Source organism: Melanostigma gelatinosum (assembly GCF_949748355.1).
Source record: "Melanostigma gelatinosum genome assembly, chromosome: 6".
Taxonomy (NCBI): Eukaryota; Metazoa; Chordata; class Actinopteri; order Perciformes; family Zoarcidae; genus Melanostigma; species Melanostigma gelatinosum.
Window position 1 is genome coordinate 19,671,003 of NC_136639.1, and position 19,249 is coordinate 19,690,251.

At 44.3% G+C, this 19,249-nt stretch overlaps 1 protein-coding gene across 3 annotated transcripts in view; it reads right to left on the reverse strand.

The window, feature by feature from the left end:
• pde4d (phosphodiesterase 4D, cAMP-specific) overlaps positions 1 to 19,249 on the reverse strand; it is a gene marked incomplete at its 5' end in the record, with an annotated part of 140,568 nt that overhangs the window by 49,449 nt on the left and 71,870 nt on the right. The window contains one exon of one of the 3 annotated variants that reach the window (XM_079270549.1): positions 3,167 to 3,255. The exons of the other annotated variants lie outside the window; for them this stretch is intronic. Coding sequence (XP_079126675.1) covers positions 3,167 to 3,255 — 89 coding nt within the window. Of the gene's footprint in view, positions 1 to 3,166; positions 3,256 to 19,249 lie in introns of those variants that run through there. 3 annotated transcript variants of the gene reach the window in all.

The following is a 19,249-nucleotide window of genomic DNA, read 5'->3' on the forward strand; positions in this document are numbered from 1 at the left end:
ACTCTGGTATTAAATTGCACTGAAACTGGAGGATATGAAACACAGCATGCTGTGTGCTCCCCCCAATCAGCCCCCCACCACACACACACACACACACACACACACACACAGAACAGCCTGGCTTCCGAGGGAGGATGCCGTGGAAGAAACAGTGTGAAGAAGAGAGGAGTGTTAGACTGTGTGGTCCTATCAGGGGGAGTGAGTGAAGAGTACCCTTAATATGGCTGAGTACATCAGCATAACCCTGCACAGCAGGCTGGCAGAGATTGATGCTGCAGGTGAGAAGTGGCTCTGTACACACTGACACACTGACACACACACACACACCACTGGTAGTCCTCTGGGACAACAATGAGCGATGACTTTGTCTCCTCAAAACTGACAGCAAGTCTCTGCTGTCTACAAAAAGCCCATTTCAAAAGCTCTGCCTCAGTCCCAACAAAGTAACTTGGAGTGATAGAAAGTAATCTGAAGTTTGGCTGAGATTGAGCCAGCAGCGTTAGTTAATCAATAACAATGTGCAGTGGGAGAATACCTGCAAGAAATGAGATAACGATGTCTCGCGTCTTGTTATCTCATTTCAAACTGTGGTATGTCTGACGTAGCCCCCCTTGGGGCGAACAAGATGCTTAGGAAAAACAAAATGAATACTTATTTAAACTGTTCATTATCCACTGACTATACACACCAATATTGAGGAGAGAGGGAAGCAATGCTTCAATCCCTGTTTTCTAAATATAGCCTCGTCTCTCCTCTCCCCCTGGTCTCGGAGGCGCTGGATTCACTTGATTGGATTACTACACACAAACTTTTCATTCCCTTTCTGGTTAGCGTTTAATGTGGTTACATCTCGGTTCATTCGTTGCGATGCACCCTGCACATTTAAATGTGTGCCAATTGTTACATCACTCCTGAGAGGCATTAACCATTGTGTATGCAGACTGGAATGGCAGTGATCGATAAAAGATGCTGACTGTAACAATAACCCCATAATGCAGCATGGCCTGCTGAGAGAGAGAGAGAGAGAGGGGAGAGAGAGAGAGAGAGAGAGAGAGAGAGAGAGAGAGAGAGAGAGAGAGAGAGAGAGAGAGAGAGAGAGAGAGAGAGAGAGAGAGAGAGAGAGAGAGAGGCATGTGCTCAAAAAACCACAACAAATACACTTATCTGTTCATGTCTGGGTGAGTGCACATTTGAAGACATAAATGTATTTTCTGTGACTCGGTACCCAGATCCATATCTTTGGTAATCACTAAGCTCTATTCTCTCAATGCTCCGCTGACTGGACAACACAGGTCTGGCACAGACAGAAGGCCACTGGTCCATTATCAGGGTACAATGAATAATACAGATCCTGGAAACCATGGACTCGCACACACTACCACACACTACGATGGTGCAGAGAGGAAGAGAAGAAGAAATCGCTGCCTGAGGTTTAAATGGAGTCTGACAGGCCTGTCTCCTATTTTCAGAGACTAATGGCCAACCCTGACAAGCATGGCAGCCCTGAATAGTTGTTGCAACGCTGTCACTAGGTTTACTACATACATCCAATTTGCCGACACGACACATTCCAGCAGACTGTGAATTACAGCTTAGTCAGATTTCTCTCTAATTAATAAAGAAGGTACAGCAACAAGGGACGGCTGCATGGAAGCCAAAGCGTGTTAGAAGTAACGTGACTTATCTCTTCACTGCTCCGATGACATGTGTGATATGTATTTACTATTATTTACCGTGTGAATTTCAACAATAGCAACAGCTATTCACGCTCACTCACCTAAACTTTCCACTATATGGTCACCTCCACCTGTGTCTGACTTTATGTTTATACAGCTTGACTGAGGGGACATGATAATCCCTTCCAGTGTGTGTGTGTGTGTGTGTGTGTGTGTGTGTGTGTGTGTGTGTGTGTGTGTGTGTGTGTGTGTGTGTGTGTGTGTGAGAAGAGGAAAGAAAGGAATGTTTAGCTGTCTTTCTGTTTGCAATATGTTGATGGATTACCAATATTTAATTGACAGGCCTGCCCTCTTTTGTGTATTGTATTGTGCTTTGGCGTTAGCGTAGAGTTTGTCCGCATCTATTCTTCTGTGCTCCATTTATTCCCCCTCTCTTTCTCCGTCTCCACTGAAAAAGGTCAGTGAGTCCTCCGTCTATCAGTCAAACATCTATGCAATGTATCGTACGATGTTGAATTCAACACTAAAACCTACTAAATTGCATTTCTGGGCACATCTCCTCTGCAATACGAGCAGCTGTATCAGTTGAATCAATGGCCGCTATTGATGAGAACACGCTGTGCCACATACTGTAGATTGCCTCCGATCTAGCGCTCATCTTTCCACGTCCTCCTGCCTTTACACACATCATCCACAAGGCTGAAATACGCTGCATGTCTGTGCCTAGCTTTGAAACAAAGCACAGAGAACACCCAGAGGCCCAGCGCTGTTTACAACTGAAAAGAATACTAAAAATGCAGTTAAGAATGTCGTTAAGTGTAGCCTTCGTGTGCAGGTGTACCGTCACACCAGGGAAGACTAATGCCAACTACAAACAGACTGCAATGTAACTCCCCCGGCTACCATTTGTCGAATGGGTTTATTTATTGTTTTATCAGCACGAAGAACTCAAACTACTGCAAAAATGTTGAGCTATGAGCATTGTTCATATCCCAACGGCCCACTATGACGACATCACTGACTCCTCTGTGTCCCTCCCAGTTTATAATGTAGCTGTGAGACAACGATTCCCATGAGGTACCCAGCCTTAGTATGACTACGGTAATCAAAACAGCAGGTTGTTTTTCCAGATAGTTTTGCTCTTGAAAAGCAGTCTCCATCTCAACGTTGTGTGATTGCTATTTCGGACAAGCCGTCCACTTGATCAACTTGAGCATTTAGTGTGGGAGAAAATGACAGGAAATGGCCCATTTAACAATAAATTCCCTTGAATACATCTGACCTCAGCTGGGATACAAACTACACTGGGCTGGGCTCGGACAGCCTTCGGGGCGCTGTAGCCATACCGCAAAAATAACACACTCGCCCACGAATACACACTCCTTTATGTCGATAGTAAAGCAACAAAAGAAGAAGAAAAACACACACACACACACACAAAGTAACAAGTTCACGTGTATCTTTAAACCATCACCACTTCATATACTCACCATATCCAGGAGTGCCTTCTGAAAGGATAATGGCTGAGGTGCATCATGGACCTGTCACTGGGAACACCTGGACATTTTCCAGGCTTCATAGCGAAGCTTTGTCAGGGCTGATCCCCCGACCTGTTCACCTTTCACCCTTTGAGCCCTTCTGTCTATCTAGCTATCTATCTACAGACACTGCCCCGCAGTATCCACAGGCCACAGCGCAATATGTAGCGTTCCATAGTGCAGTCCACTGCCGTGATGCTCCCATTCGGACCAGTCTTCCGGTGAAGATCCCCTTGTGAACTTCCAACCGTACTGGTTTTTGTCCTAGTGGATCACTGTAAAAAAAAAGCGCTGACTTCTATCCAACAAGGCAACATTAAAAGTCAAACTACATTGCGACATAAAATCCATTGAGTTCCAGAAGAGAAATAAAAACTCCAATAAATGTGACAATAAAAAAAATGTAATAAAAAACACAAACTGGGCGCAGCCCAGTGTGAACTCTGTCTGTCAGCGAGAGAGTCTCAGCAGTGGGAGCACACAGGCGGCCACCCAGCAGGACCAGCTCAGCTCTCCGGCCGTGGCTCTTTTTTTCCGTGGGATTCTTCCGGCAAAGGTTTGAAAATCACTGTCCCACATGGTGAACCGGTTCAGGGGCTCATTCCTCCGGAGAACGTTTCCTTCCCTGACAGCCAGCCACGCCAGCTGAAGGGGCAGCGTTAGTCACACCAGCATGACAGAGCATGTTACACACAGAGTCACTCACACACTCTCAGCTTTGCCCCCTTTGTCTCGCTCACTTTGTGTCTCCCTCTCTTGTTCTGCCCTTTCGCAACCTCCCAGGAAGGGAAGAGAGGAACTGGGGAGAGAGTAAACCAGTGAAGTGCCTCTTTGGTATCTCCTCTTCTCTCTGCCTCGCTCTTGCTCGTCTCCCTCCCCCTCCCTCCCTCCTTGCTCCAGTAAGTGGGATGTCCTGACCCTGTGTAAGAGGTGTGTCTGCTCCTTCAGTATCCAGTCTGCTAAACCTATTGATCCTCTTACCGCATGCCGCTCCACTTCATTCAGAGGGGAACAGGTCTGCACATGTACAAGTTGCATGGCCACAAGAGCGCAAATTCACAGAAGTAATTCCCCTCATTTCCTCCCCTTAATCCAGTCTTCCACTCCGCTTTTCTTTTCTATAGTAACGCGACATTGCCCCTACAACAGCAGTCGTCATAACAACGCAAACCCTGCTGTTGCCCTGTCAGTTTGTTTTAGTTTTGTTTTTGCTGCCCTAAGCAAACCCCGTCTGTCTCCAGTGTCTGCATGCATGCCACTGAACCATGAGATTTCAAAGCACACAAATACCACCTTATTTTTCTCTGCATGCGTGTGTATGTATGTGCGTGTGTGTGACATAGTGTTAACTGTGAAGACGTGCAGCGAGCCTCTCAAGGCATGTTTGTTTCAAGAAACTTGTTATACAGGATGTCTCGTTTGGCCTTAATGCAGTATGATGCATTCCTAGGCTCTTACACTGGCAACCTCGGGCCCCATATGGTCTTTTATATCTGTTATGAAGATAAGGAGATAAATCACAGCAAATCTACAAGTCATCACATTCAATGTTTTTGAGAGTGATGTCTGGCTTAGCAACCGTCTGCGTTTGCGTGCACATGTCGGAGGGATTCACACATTTGTGTGCGTATGGTGTTGGCAAGGAAGTTATGAGTCGAGGTTGGGGTTAGCACACTAAGGTTGTGTCTGTGTGTGTGTGTGTGTGTGTGTGTGTGTGTGTGTGTGTGTTTTGCATTATAGACCATAGCTGTGGCTGAGCTCCAGTTGCTGTGGTCTGAAAAACAGGATCCAGCACTGCCTCTTACACACATCCTGCCCAACACACACGTCAGCAGCCTCTCAACTCCTGCCAAAAGTCAAACCACCGCACAGCCTCTGCAAGCCTGCACCTTCAGCCTCAACAGCCGGTCTTGAAAAGGGTGGAGTGAAACTGAATGTTGAGGAATCTGCTTGCGGGAAAATCAAAACAGAAATGCAGTTCTCTGGTCGTCAATGTAATGGTTTAAGCAACAAAAGCAGCTAGAAAGCACTGAAGCACCCGTTTTACATTATGTATGCAGCCAGAAAAATATCTCTCCACGTGTCTCCCAGAATTATTCTTCAAACAATGGTATCACTTCAGACATCTCGCGTACAAAAGTCAGCCCTCTAATGATAGAACATACACTGTATGCTCCTGTGCGTATATGGTATTACATCATCTCAGTGCCTGCTTTGGGGGCTGTTGGCCCCTGCTCTACTCACACTGATGAGCTGTCACGACTCATCCCGGAGAATGGAGGAGCGAGGCGAAAAATAAAGAGCGCAACGGCAGAATCAAATGAATATACAAAGCAGGAGAGGGGGAGAGAGCGACAGACAAGAACACAGATGCAGCGAGAAGGCGGGGTAGAGGGTTGCTAGCATGTTCTACAATATTTGAAACAAGAAGGACAATGGTCAGGCTTATCTCCTCAATTCTCCAGACGGAGGTGAAAGTGCAGCGGCGACAGAACGAGGGAAGATTAATGACGAGTAAATGAAAGATCAAATGCAGCCATGCTGCAGGGACACAGAGACCGTGGAACAATGACATATTACACCATCATCACTTGGGTCCCCTGCTTGTAAGCACAACGATATATTTTCCGTTTGCGAAAACATCACATCATATTTGAATCAGCAGGCCTTTTCCATTGCATTAGTGGTCCGACATTGCTCCCTGTAACCAGGCATCGGGGGGGGAAAGAGGCCGGATTACACAGCGGAACAAGTACATATCGATTTCACATGTACTGACATTTAGCAAAGTACTTTGCTCATGCTGTTGCTGATCGATGTCCACAGAACACCGTCTACACGACGTCTACGGTCAAATCACACAGCTGGTGCGACAGCATGGCCGGCCAGAGGCATGACCGCTTTAGCGCCGAGTGTTTTTGCAAAACAAAGCAGACGTGATGCAACTCTGCAGGTCATAAAACCTGAAGGGGAGCTTTGTAAAACTAAGATCAATATATGAACTGTGTTGCCTATTAATGCTTGAGCACACAAAGGAATTGCCATGTAGCCAGATGACAGTTCCAATGCCACGGTTAGAATTGAACGTATGAAAAAGACAATTCAAACCACAGCAGCACAGCTAAATCATCACGTTAATACAGAAATCCCACATACTCTCCATTCAGATAGGAGAGCGAACATCTCCGACTGAGAGAAAACTGCTCCGTCACGCACGCTTGGTTCCTTTGAGGCGGGCCAGCTGTCCATCACTCTGCGTGTCGCTGTGGAGATGCCTTGGGCTCGGTCCTCCTCCTTGCCATTCAGAGATGGTTATGCGGTGGCATTTGAGCAAAGGTTAACTCATTCCCCCTTCAAATCAGATATTTGTAATTAGATTCCCACATCTAATGGGGACACGGAGGCTTCAAGGGTCATTTGTAGAATGTGAAGAATGTTTAAGTGGCCAAAGAATTGCTCACTTGTGGAGTGGAGGATGTTTTTTTGACTCTTTGATTTGAGGGCGGACTAAAAGGCTGAAGGGAAGGACTTAAATCAGGAGAAAAAAAACAAAGCAGCTGCTCAGTGGTGAAAGACACATGCATATATACAGTAAAAATATATATATATATATATATATATATTTAGCACCAACATGTCAAAACAGTAGAGATCATCCCTGAATGTGTTGTATTTAAGCTCTTTATACAACTTCAGCAACAATATTGTGACCTCGCTGGGGCTCAATTAGACGGAGGTCTGATTGGGCATATATTTGACTGCATACTGAAATGCCGTGAAAATATTTATAATTAAATAAGATTTAACCTCCAAAGGCAGTAAAAAGATAATTACGGTGTGCATGTTCTCATCACTTCCCCCAATAAAACAAAGTGTATTCCTCAAACACAATTCATAACTAACAACATCAAAATAGATTCACACAAAAAGAAAACGTGACAAACATAACAACAAAGTTCACAGGAGAATCGGTCACGATGGGCCTCCTGCAGCAGCACTCAACTCAATAATAAAACGGAGGCGTGTGTGAGATTGTTTATTATCAGCGTCAGTAACGCCCCCTATAGACTATATAAGGGCAGGTCTATTTTCACTGTGCGCAAATACACCGGCACATCGGGGAATGCCACAAATCAACGGGTACTAACAAAATAATAAGAAATAATGGATACGAACAAAAAATAAGAGGGAATCTCTTCTTCTTCCTGAGTATCGGGTTAGAAACCACCGTTGTGAGAGTTGATATCTAACTCGACTGCTTCATGAAGCTGTTTTCCGAGCGTACGAGATATCAATGGTTCATAACAGTCACTAACAGGCGGTACACTCTGCTCTTCCCTCTGATACCTTCATCATCCCAAATACATTGACAAGAGAAAATGTCACTTTTACTATTTTTAAGTGCCAATACTGAAATCAGTAGATCACGTTGTAAATACCGTGTTGTGCACACTGTTCTACACTCATTCTGGTGGTGCAACGGATCATAAAACTCACCGAAACCGTTCACAGATCAGCACAAAAGAAAAAAGGGAGCAAATAGAACTTTTAGAGATCCCTGATCACGTTTTTTTGCCACCAATAGTCATTTCTGATCATTGATGATCCACATTGTTAGATACAGATCCCTTTGTTGTTTGATTATAGCAGCTGGTCTACAGGCTCCAGACTATTTGTTTTTGCCACCGTCCCAAAAATCATTTAAACCGTCTGTGAACTACCAACAACTCTAAATGTTATCTTTTACTTCGTTATAGTAATTTATAGGGTTGAAACACACAATTCAAATGATAAGAAAATGAAAGATTGTATTTTTATGGATTAAAACAAATGTCATTAGTCGTTTTAATGATCTATTATAAGCAGCTTAGAGCTCATCATTCATCTCTAATATCTTTTCATGTTGCTGTGAAAACATCTTCAAACAACTGGATTCATTTAAGTTTCTCACCAACACTACATTTTATTGTTATTATTATTATATGTGAACACATCATGATAACGTTATAATTTACCTTCCCCCAATACTCATTTTCACCGAACAGAGCCTGAACGCATCATAATGTTTTTGGTGATTGGTTGTTTACAATGTAACATCAGCAGGTCGGCAACGAGAAAAAGACTAAATGCCGATGTCCTGATCGCAGATTTTACTGAATATCGGCAGAAAACGAGTCAAATCATTTCACAATGTGAAGGTTAATGTTAAACTGTGTAATTAATCCGCGGTTCACATGCCGAGCCGGGAAGAGGGATCGATGCCTATCCCGGATCAACAGTGGTTCCTTACACCAATAACTCATTCTGTCATTTGTTACTGGAAACCTGCCAATACACAGAGTACTAACTACTAACAAGGGTGTAAGTACAAAGTGTTCACTTAATACACCTGTGCTTTATAGGAGGGGAAGTGCCATTTACTACTTCTTGCCACAGCATAGACACAAAACATCAAACTAGACCCATATGTGTCGTTTTATTCATTTTTTATTATGACTTGTTATATATCACAACAGCTTACGTTCAGTGTAAAAGGCTAACTCCTGATCAGGACAAACATCAACCTGCTGGCTGCTAACATGAGTACAATATGCAGGAATGTATCGCTGGCGTTGGTAGTTCCCCATTGACGTCACAGCGGCGTGTCCACACAAGTGAAAAACACAGTAGAGAAGCCACAGAAACCGGCAGTCAAAAGTAAGTCAGACAATCTAGACATTACGAGAAATGCCGACACAATCAGCCATATTTATATTCAGTTCATCTATCACTCTAATTAGCTACATACTGGGAATTTGTCTTCCAATAAACACCACTACTCTTGTGTTGTTTGGCTTTTCCAATGCACCTGCTTGCAAGTACATTTTAGAAGTGGGTGAATACAGGAGTACGCTGGTCAGTTGTCATGTTGGTCAGGCTGAATTGTGTTTGCAGGCTGGCTGACTGCTTAGTCACTAGTCGTGTGACTCTTTTGTCACTCGATAGTGACTTGAGTCATTAGTCTGTCAAGCTAACGTCAACCACCTAACTGAGTGGTTTTGTAGCCTAAATCTGACTTCCCGTGAAGATGGAAGTTCATTTTGAAAAGACACGATGCATGTAACGAGTGGAAACTGCCACGCCGTCCCTGCCACGTCCAAATCTAACACTAGAGGGGTACGTACTGCGCAGAGCGTTATAGTTTGAAGCCAGCTTGGGTGTTGCACACTGGTAAACTCAAATGGAACAGAAGCAACATTAAAAAGGTATCAATTGCACCTGTGCATCTCCTGCTAAGACACGCAACAACGAGTCTACTGTGAATAAGACCATAAAAATGAAAAGACGTCTTACACACAGACAAAAAAATGTCTGAGCAGCATGGGTTAAATCCTCATAAAGTAGAAGTAGAACAGCTAGAGTTAGAAAGCTGTGTAATTGCTGTGGTGGCCAGTAGTTTCATAAAATCCAGTCTACCTAAATATATACGAAAATATAAACTAACCAATTTGAAAGGCAGTGTTAAGATTTCAACCATTCTAAAACGGACATTTCTCTAAGCTGATGTCGGCAACACATAAAAGTGTCAAGAAGCATATTGTTGACTTGATGATGCATGAATTCTAATCCTGCATACTGATGTCACACACAATCTCTCTGTTGCAGCTACCTTTATCTCAAACTCTGGAATGCTGTTGTGTAGATCTACAGTTTTACCACCTTAATGTCTGTATCCATCCCATCCAATAGTCTCCGCACCTCCATTACCAGCCATGGTGTCAGCTCTGTTGCTCAACCCCTCCAGAAATAGACTTTTCCTGCATTGCACCAACGTTGTGTCACTGTTGCAGCCGAGCTCGACTGGCTCCCCCTGCACTGGCCGACGAGTGCAGTTTTTTCAAAGCCGTGTATCGAGATATATTTATCTTTGGTACTGATCTATTTACGCTCATTCACGCTGGTATCTGAAACCAGTTTATCTGAGAGGAACAAATACAAAGCAGATCCAAACTGTCTGTTAATACATGTGATCAGGGAGAACTAAAGATCCATGACAGCTGCTCTTTGAGGCTGTTTTTAACCACAGCGCTGCTTTGAGCTAAATGCTAACATTGGCATGCTAAACGTAAATGCTAATTTGAACAAAACAAAAAGTACAAGTGAGGCTTATAGGAAAGTCATTAGCAGGTATTTGGTCAGAATGGGCATGAGATGAAAAGTCAGAGGATATCAAAGTGATTCTAATTGCTCCTTCGGGGGACATGAGTACGAAATGATGTTCCATCAAAGACGATATGCATTCAAGCCACTGAGATCAGACCAAAAACTCTTTGAATGAACAAGACATGTGAGTGATTATGTGGAAGGATAATTGGGTAATGGGAAAACATTGCAAAGTTTTTCTCGAACTGCCCTAAATTCCATTAAAGGGCATGACTTATGAAGAAGGTGCAGGATGTAGGAAGGAGCGTTGTGGGGGACTCGTGTGACATTAAACTGTTAAAGTAATTACAGGTTAGGAGGAGGAGGAGGAGGCTTGCAGGCTGTAAAATGATCGTTCGCTGGAAATGGCTCAATCTGTGGCATTATGTCTGCAGACTTTGGCGGAAAGCTCATATTTTACGTATTCATATAGTTTACATGTGATGAAACACAAGCAGAGGGGCAGTGTGAACGCTAAATATACAAAACTAGAACAAACACGATTTAAGAACGGGTGCTGCGTTACGAGGCCTCGTAGATTATTAAAGGGGAGGAGCAGCTGGTTTAACGTGTTTGATATTACTGAAAGTGACAACGTAACCGATGTGATGGCAGATAAGTAAAAACGAGCAACACAACCACGAGGGTGCAATGTTATTGAAATGAAATAATGAAGATTAAGGTGCAATTGATCTGCCAGATGAATGAAATGATGAACTTTGGTGCAACTAAACTGGGAAAATGGCTTCCCTAACCAGAAGTAAGGTATTACAGAAGTGCAATTACAATGCTCGACTGCAAATGTGATATTATGGAGCTCAGACCATTATGAATAAATTCTCAACCAGTGGGACTGACTGACCTTATTTCCCAGTGTTCATGTATTGAAAAATATATTATTGATATTGAAAGAAAGATAAATATTTGTATTTCAATACTGCATTTGTTTAAAAATATCTCGTTTCCCCCCAAAATTCTGAGAAATTGTTTGCTTTTTAACTGCATTTTAAAAAGCCACTTTAAGACGCTGAATCCAAAAGTTGGGGTTGGTAAATTACATTTGTGATCACTTCATTACACCATTGATTGATGCTGGTCCCATTGGTTTGTGTTCATTGCTTTTTTCAAAGAAAATGCAGAAATTCTGTCGACGGCGAAGGCAACATGTTGAACCTAAAACTGAGTATTGAATCACTCTTTAAGGGGACAAAAGTAATAAAATAATAATAGGGGCCAAAATAATAGGGGCCATTTGTGGACATCACTTATAAACGCAGACCAGCAGGTGACGGTTTGATCATGTTTAAATTACCTTGTGTTGGTATTCACATTACTGATGTATTACTCCCTTAATAGCATGGCGATGATAGCATTCTGTGTTTGCTTCTAGACTGGATGTGACAAGAAATGCTGGGGAGCACACTGAGATGGCCTCGTGACCCTTGTCTGCAGTCATGGCTCCCGTGACATTTAAAAGTCAATCTTTCACCCCACTTTCATCCACACCTCACCATCACCAAATGAAACAGCCCACCAGAAAGCCCAGGCAGGTGGCTTCAAGTCAGAGACGGCCAAGAAGAAATGGCAGAAGAACATCAAACATCAAACGTTTTTACCGAATAATAGGTCCTAGAGAGAGAGAGAGAGAGAGAGAGAGAGAGAGAGAGAGAGAGAGGGGAGAGAGAGAGAGAGGGAGAGGGAGGGAGAGAGAGAGAGAGAGAGAGAGAGAGAGAGAGCGAGAGAGGGAGAGGGAGAGAGAGAGAGAGACAGAGAGAGAGACAGAGAGAGATATCGGAAGTGATCGCTATCTGATGAGAAGTGGAGAGAATACAGTTTGAGTGAATGTTTTGTAAGATGCCGTGTTGTACAACTGCAGATGAAATGAGAGGAAAAATAACATGTGTAGTGATTCTGTGAAAGTGTGGGGGTTGACGTGAGAAGCGATCCGTGTAAGGCTTGTTACATTTGTGTGAAATCTGTGTGAGGCTGGTGCAGGTGGAGGTTAACAGGATGAACAATTACGACATCCTCCGCTGATCTGAAAGCAACTGATTCAGTCTCACACACTCTCTGCTCTCTGTCTAAGAAGCAACGGGATTATTGTCAAAAGAGTTTGCTCGTCACAATAAAGTAAACTGGCACACTCAAACACAAACAGATGCCCATAGAGCTGCCTATTTGAACTTGTGGTTGGCAATATGCAAATGACTGTGTGAGTTCTGTGTGCTTGCATGTGTGCACAAGCATATAGATGTGCCTCTCTGCACCATCCGCGTGTGTTTGATGTAGTTGCAGGCTCCGACAGGCAGGCGAGTGCAGAGACATTAACCGCAAGCTGAAATTTTTACAACACAAGATCAAAGGAAGAACCTACTGCTTAACTGGAAACTATAAACCATCTGGTGGATCATATTTGTTGAAAACAGTCACAGAAATTTGACCTCTGGGGAAACTGACACAGCGGGGGAGAGCAGTGAGCACCCCCCCCCCCCCCCCCCCCCCCAGCCCCCCGAATAAATTGCTGAGGATTATTCCACCCTGGGATAGCTTATATAAAGCTCCCTGATGTTCGTTGCATTCTAGGAATTATTTCATAATAAAGTGGTTTGGCCACTCTCTCACAACCTGATCATTTGTTACCCTCTGATGGTGTCTTACCTGTCCATGGAAACAAAACTGCACTCCAGTGTTTGGTTGGAGAAAATCATGAGTTTTGTTAATTTACTCTCAGCCAATGTGGTTTCTTTACTGTGATTGGGTGTATAAAAAGGTTTTTTTTTCAAACGCAACCAATAACTTGACAGAAAAAACTAAATACGTTCTTTCAGAACAATTTGAGGAGTGACTTTGTTTTGCATGTTCTACATTTCATCCTGCGTCATGCAGTGTGGGACTCGATGTATTCTGGTCTTGGACTCGTGACTTGGTCTCGGTTCAGGCGGTCTTCTTGACTACGACACTTGCTGCAGGTGTGCTGTTCTGTATGTGACTCTACACGGTGTCTTCTCCTGGGAAGGGTGCGAAGAAATAGTGAGCGTCCTCACAGAGATCAACAGAGTTTCACGTTACCATCATTAAAACTGTCCTCAAAGGCAATGCCGTGCCGACACCTGCTTCCACTGACTGTCAAACAAATCATCGATTTAATCCAAGGCCCGGTCTGGTGCAGACATCCTCCAATCAGCATCTTCTTCTTCGAGGATCGCCATAGCGTTTTATCTGTTTCCATCGAGGTAACCCAGGCCTCGACAGATCCGGGATGGCAATCTGATTTTTATGAGCCACATGTTTAATTTGGCATAGGTTTTACACCGATGCTCTTTCCTCAACCCCATCATTCACAGCGGGCGACGTTTTGGTGGTGGTGGTGGTGGGGGGGGGGGGGGGGGGGGGGGGGGGGGGGACAGAAGAGAATGGGGATGGAACCCAGAAACCTCTTGCTGCGAGGCGGCAGTGCTCACCACCACTGTGCCGCCCAATTTTTCTAAGTATTACAGATTTAAATTCAACCCTCCCTCGTACCTCCTCACCACACCACGTTCTCTTCATAAGAGCGGTTATAACTCCCTGACGCATAACTGGATTCTCTTAAAAGTGACTGGTAAAAAAGAGAGCGCTCATAAAAAAAAGCGTGTTTTCTCCCACTGTGACTCCAGCTGTATCACAGGAGGGTATGCTGCAGAGGGTGAGTGGGTGGGGATGGATAGAGAGAATACAGTTAAACTGCAAGGAAGGTAAGGACTGAAAGAGACAGAGAGAGCCAAGCAGAGACAAGAATGAAAATGAGAAAACAAACAGAATACTGATTGGACGCCTCTACAAGTTGCTGTCTGCTGCATTGTGGCACACACTCCTCCACGTCAGCACAAAATAGCCCCTACATCCCACCCAAACACAACTTCACAGCTCCAAAAATTGCAACACTCTGCACATACATACACAAAAACTAAAAAGTAGAGAGGGATGAGGACAGGAAGAGAGCGAGAGAGAGAGAGAGAAAGGGCAATAGTGTGAGAACAGCATTGTTACATAACGGAGAGAGGCAGCATGGGAGCTACCAAAAGGGAGCTCCTGGGCTTCTGCAAGTCGCAGAATGACGCATTGCCCTGACACACACACACACGCACACACGCACACGCACACACGCACACGCACACACACACACACACACACACACACACACCACCCTCAATGCAGCAAATGGCACACATTCACATTGATGTGCTCCATACAAGAGAGGCCACTCCCACACGTATATCATAATCTAGCCAACGGCAGCAGAAGTGACGATCCATTCATTACAACACTGCCGAGCAGCACAAGAGGAGAGATGCAACACGTACGATCAATTTGATCCACAAGCGCTTTAGAGGCCATGAGCCACAGCCGAGAACCACCGCCGTAAGTTAAATAAAACTAAATATGAAATGAGAAGTAGCCTTTGATCCGCTTCCTCTTTTGGCACGAGGTCTCCTCACCAAAACAGAATAGGAACTTAATTATTTTATATCTACATGTTGAAAAATATCAACAGCAACAAAAAAGGAATTATATCAAGCCTACCGTCCACCTACTGATTACACGCTCCCTTGAATGAAAACACTTTAAAGAAAATACATTTCAAACATGAATGTATCTTTTGAGTCTTTTGATTGCAGCGCTATCACAAGATGTCAGATTCTCATAAGGGCAATGTGTTGGCCAATATGCCTACTTTTCATCAGAAAGGCACCAGAGGATGGCACTAAACCGATGCTAATAGCCAGGTAATGTTACATTTGTATAACCCATTTAGGAGGAAGAGTGCTAAACCGATGCTAATAGCCAAATCTTTTTTCAACACCATCCATCTTTCTGTCTGTATCTCCAGCTCCCTCTAAACATAAAACATGTCTCTCTAGCAATCAATCTGCTTTGGTAGCTATTTTTACAGCAAGGCATGACTGCAGGCGCGCACACGCACGCACGCACACACACACACACACACACACACACACATACACATATACACACACACACACACGCAGAGCACAACAACCCTGAGTTGAGGCGGGATCGATTGATGAGCTACGAGGAAAACAACCTGCATTCCTGCCATCTGGGAATGTAGAAGCAGGCTGCTGCAGAGCACTTCGCACTAAACACAGGAAATCAATATCCTGCAAGTTAATGAGATAGACCCCCCTAACCTCAGCATCTGATTAGATAAACAGATTAGCAGCAAAACACAACACCACCATTAGGTGAAGGCAGCGCAGGCACATACTGCTCATGCCAGGCGCATCATACGGACTGGCAACCGAACAGTCGGTGATAAAAAACAAGATGAGATTTTATTATGTGGCTGGTGGTGCTGCGTTCTGAAAGATAATTCACTCTTTGTTTTTATTATTATTCAATGCCATCGTGTCTACACCATCTCCTCTTGTACTAAATGAAATAGTCAAGTCGAGTGATGTAAAAGATGGTGCATTAGTATAAGTGGGTTCGAGTATTCACGTTTTTGACCACGTAAAGATCTACTGATCTATGCCCACAAAACAGAGAAACCAGCATGATTACGTTACCTTTCAAGTCATCTCATGTTCAGATAAAATCTCGGCAGTGTTGTTACTTACCTAGAAAGAGAAAAGGGAGGGAGGGAGGGGGAGAAGGGTGGGAGACAGAGAGAGACAGAAGTTATCAGGACAATCTATTGACTGCAGTGAGATGTAATTTGTGCTTAAACAAGCATCGGGGCACATTGTATATGACTTCTGAAACCCCTGCTCCCCGCACTGGTTAGTGGACAGGCCCGCACACAAACAAAAAACACACACACACACACGCACACACGCACACACACACAGTAATGCGAAAGGCTTGGAGTATATGTCAATATACTGCAGTAGTGAGAAATCTGCTCTCTCTTTATCTCACTCTCTCTCTGCATCGCAGTGCAAGCCTATTGATCGGAGTCAAGCCTCCCCCCTCGTCTCTCCCCCTGCCCTTCACCCTTTTTTTAAACTAAATGCAGAATCCTCCTGCAAATTTATTACGATGTCACAGAAGATGTCTGAACAACTAATGAGGGTTGATATGAGATTGAGCCTTCGACCAGGAGAGAATATGACAAATATGACCACAGTGACGCTGGACGTATCACTGGTGAACTGAAGGGGCTCAGGCACCTGGCCCAGAGCCCGGAGCACACCATACGCACAGACCCAGGAACTAGCTGGTGGGACTACAATTCCCAGCTCGCTTTGAATGTTGCCAGGGATGCGGAGGATACAGGCAGGATGTCTGCGCTATGCCACTCCACATGTCCCCATCACGGCCCTGTGCAAGTAGCTAACAGATGGATGAATAGCTGGACAAATGAAATATATCTTGTAAGATAACAACTTTAATATCATCACAAGTCAATATTGAATTTTATAAAACGCATGATGAAACAGATACTAGAAAACCATAGATACTATTTAAACCTCAATATTGGAATCCAAGTCTAGTTTGTATCAACCTCCCACTTTTCATCCATCATCTCCAATATGTCTGCATCTTTTCTTCCTCTGTTCTCTCTCGGTCAGACAAGCCGTCTGAATTCATTGTCGCAGGCGGACCAACCGAGGTGAATGGATGGAGTGACAATCGAAAAGGCAGGTTCAAAGCAAATGCAGCTAGAATGTATCATGTCCAGTTACTTTTATGAACTCGCACAGTGAGAGACATTCAGCGAAACGGACAGAGAAGGAAAGCCCGGCTCAGGCATGTGATTATAAGCAGTGCCTTAATAAAGAGATAAAATAAGAGAATCCTTTATTCGTCCCACAGCGGGGACATTTGCAGGATTACAGCAGCAGAGTGGATCATGCTAACGAACAGACAGGAGACATAAGTAGAAAAACAAGATCAAAACAAGTATAATAAATAAGTAATCACACACTAAAGGAATACTAAATATGTTGTTTATGAAATACAATATAATCGGATTGAATGGTTGTTAATATTGCACAGATTATCTATATTGCAGAGTGGATACATTAGATTTATATTGCACATGAATGAATAAAGGAATGAGGAATTGTCCGTTCTTGGTATGTGTGGTCTACTGGGAGCAGTGTTGGTTGAGCTGTCTGACAGCGGCAGGACGGAAGGACCTGTGCTATCGCTCCTTCACACACCGCGGGTGAAGCAGCCTGACACTCAAGGAGCTGCCCAGTGCTGTCTGGGAGATGTTGTCCATCATTCTCCTCCCTCCCACCCTTCAGAACAGTTCCTTGTGGGGCCCCCCGGTGCTGCAGGACACCAGGTCGGACTCACATTCCCGTATCCGCACATACTGTTGACGGTTGGTGAGCTAGTCCAGAATCCATGCTGTGAGGTGGTGGTCCACCCCTGTCTGCTCCAGCTTGTTCGTTTAGAAGAATGGTGTTGAAGGCGCTGGGGAAATCTAAAAACATGATCCAGGAGAGAGAGGAACCAAGAAGAACGTAGATGACAGCGTCATCCACACAGGCTGCCCAGGTCCCTTGTGGCCAGACATGGTTTTGATCCCTGCTCTGATCCTCTTCCTCAACTCCCTTTGCAGTCTTCAGCTCATCTGGTTTCCTGACCTAAATGCTGTCCTCTTTTCCTTGAGGAGTGCCTTTATCTCAGGAGTAATCCAGGGTTTGCTGTTGGAAAAACACTGTACAGTCCTGGTGGCTACGGCATTCTCCACACAGAAGTTAATATAGTCCATTACAGTGTGTGAGACCGCTGATACCGCCGATGCCCCCCCCCCCCCCCTGCACTATAATCTAAAGTAATACACTGTTTAGTTAGTTTCCGAAGCCAGGTTGATTTTTCGGAGCTTTCTCACTGTGAATAAAGCCATCAACCAATCACGTGCGCACACACACGGAGGCTCCTTGGTCCAAACCAAGACAAAGCAGCGTTTCACTTTCAACCTTGAAAAAGCAGCGCAAACCATATCCACTCCTTCTGTTCTTGCCCTTCACAATAAAAGCCGTAGACATAATCACTGCTGAACTGTTTAGCAGAGGGAACTCAAATTCACTTGCAAAAAGATTCCGCCAAAAGGAAACTCAATAAAATTTAAACTGCAAAATAAAATGAAAAAAATCAGCACCCTCACAGAACCAATCCATCATAGCAAACCAAACTCTTTGTGTGAATGTGTTATGAATTCATGTGCACGCTTGGCAGCATTGAGAGAGAATAAGGACAATATTATGTTCTCTTGTATCAGCTATGCTTCATGACCCGTGAAGCTGGGCATTACTGGGCCTTTGATTGCACATGAGATCATGCTGCAGCTTACTTCTCCTGCATGCACTCGGAGCAGAGAGCCACAGTGACTAAAGCCCATTCTGCTCCAGAACTTTACATTTCGGGGCAAAGGACGAGTCTCTTCGGTTTGCCGATTCTAATGAGGCCTGTTTCCGTGGTGGCTAGATTCTCAGCTGGGGATTGATGGCATCACACAGTCATCACCTCCAAAGCGTCTGGTCCCAGAGTGAATAACGACAGCTTGTGATCGGGAACAGCTGCGGAAAACAGGTGTGTGCTTCTCATTACGGCCACAGCAAGATAATGATGGCTTTTAATCACCAGTCCCGAATAGGACACTGTGCGCGCGGGTGTGTGTGGTTCCATGTGTGTATTTCACATTTTCACTCTTTTCATGAGGGATTTGTGTGCAGGAGATTTGCATGTCTTTGTACGTGTATTTCTGTGCGCGTGTGGATGCCTAATGAGAGAGAGAAATCAACAGGGAAACAGGGTGTATGTGCAAGCGCCCTCTCCCTAGTAAACACACTTGTGTTTTATGGACAATTCCACAATGAATGCACCAAAGACAGCAGT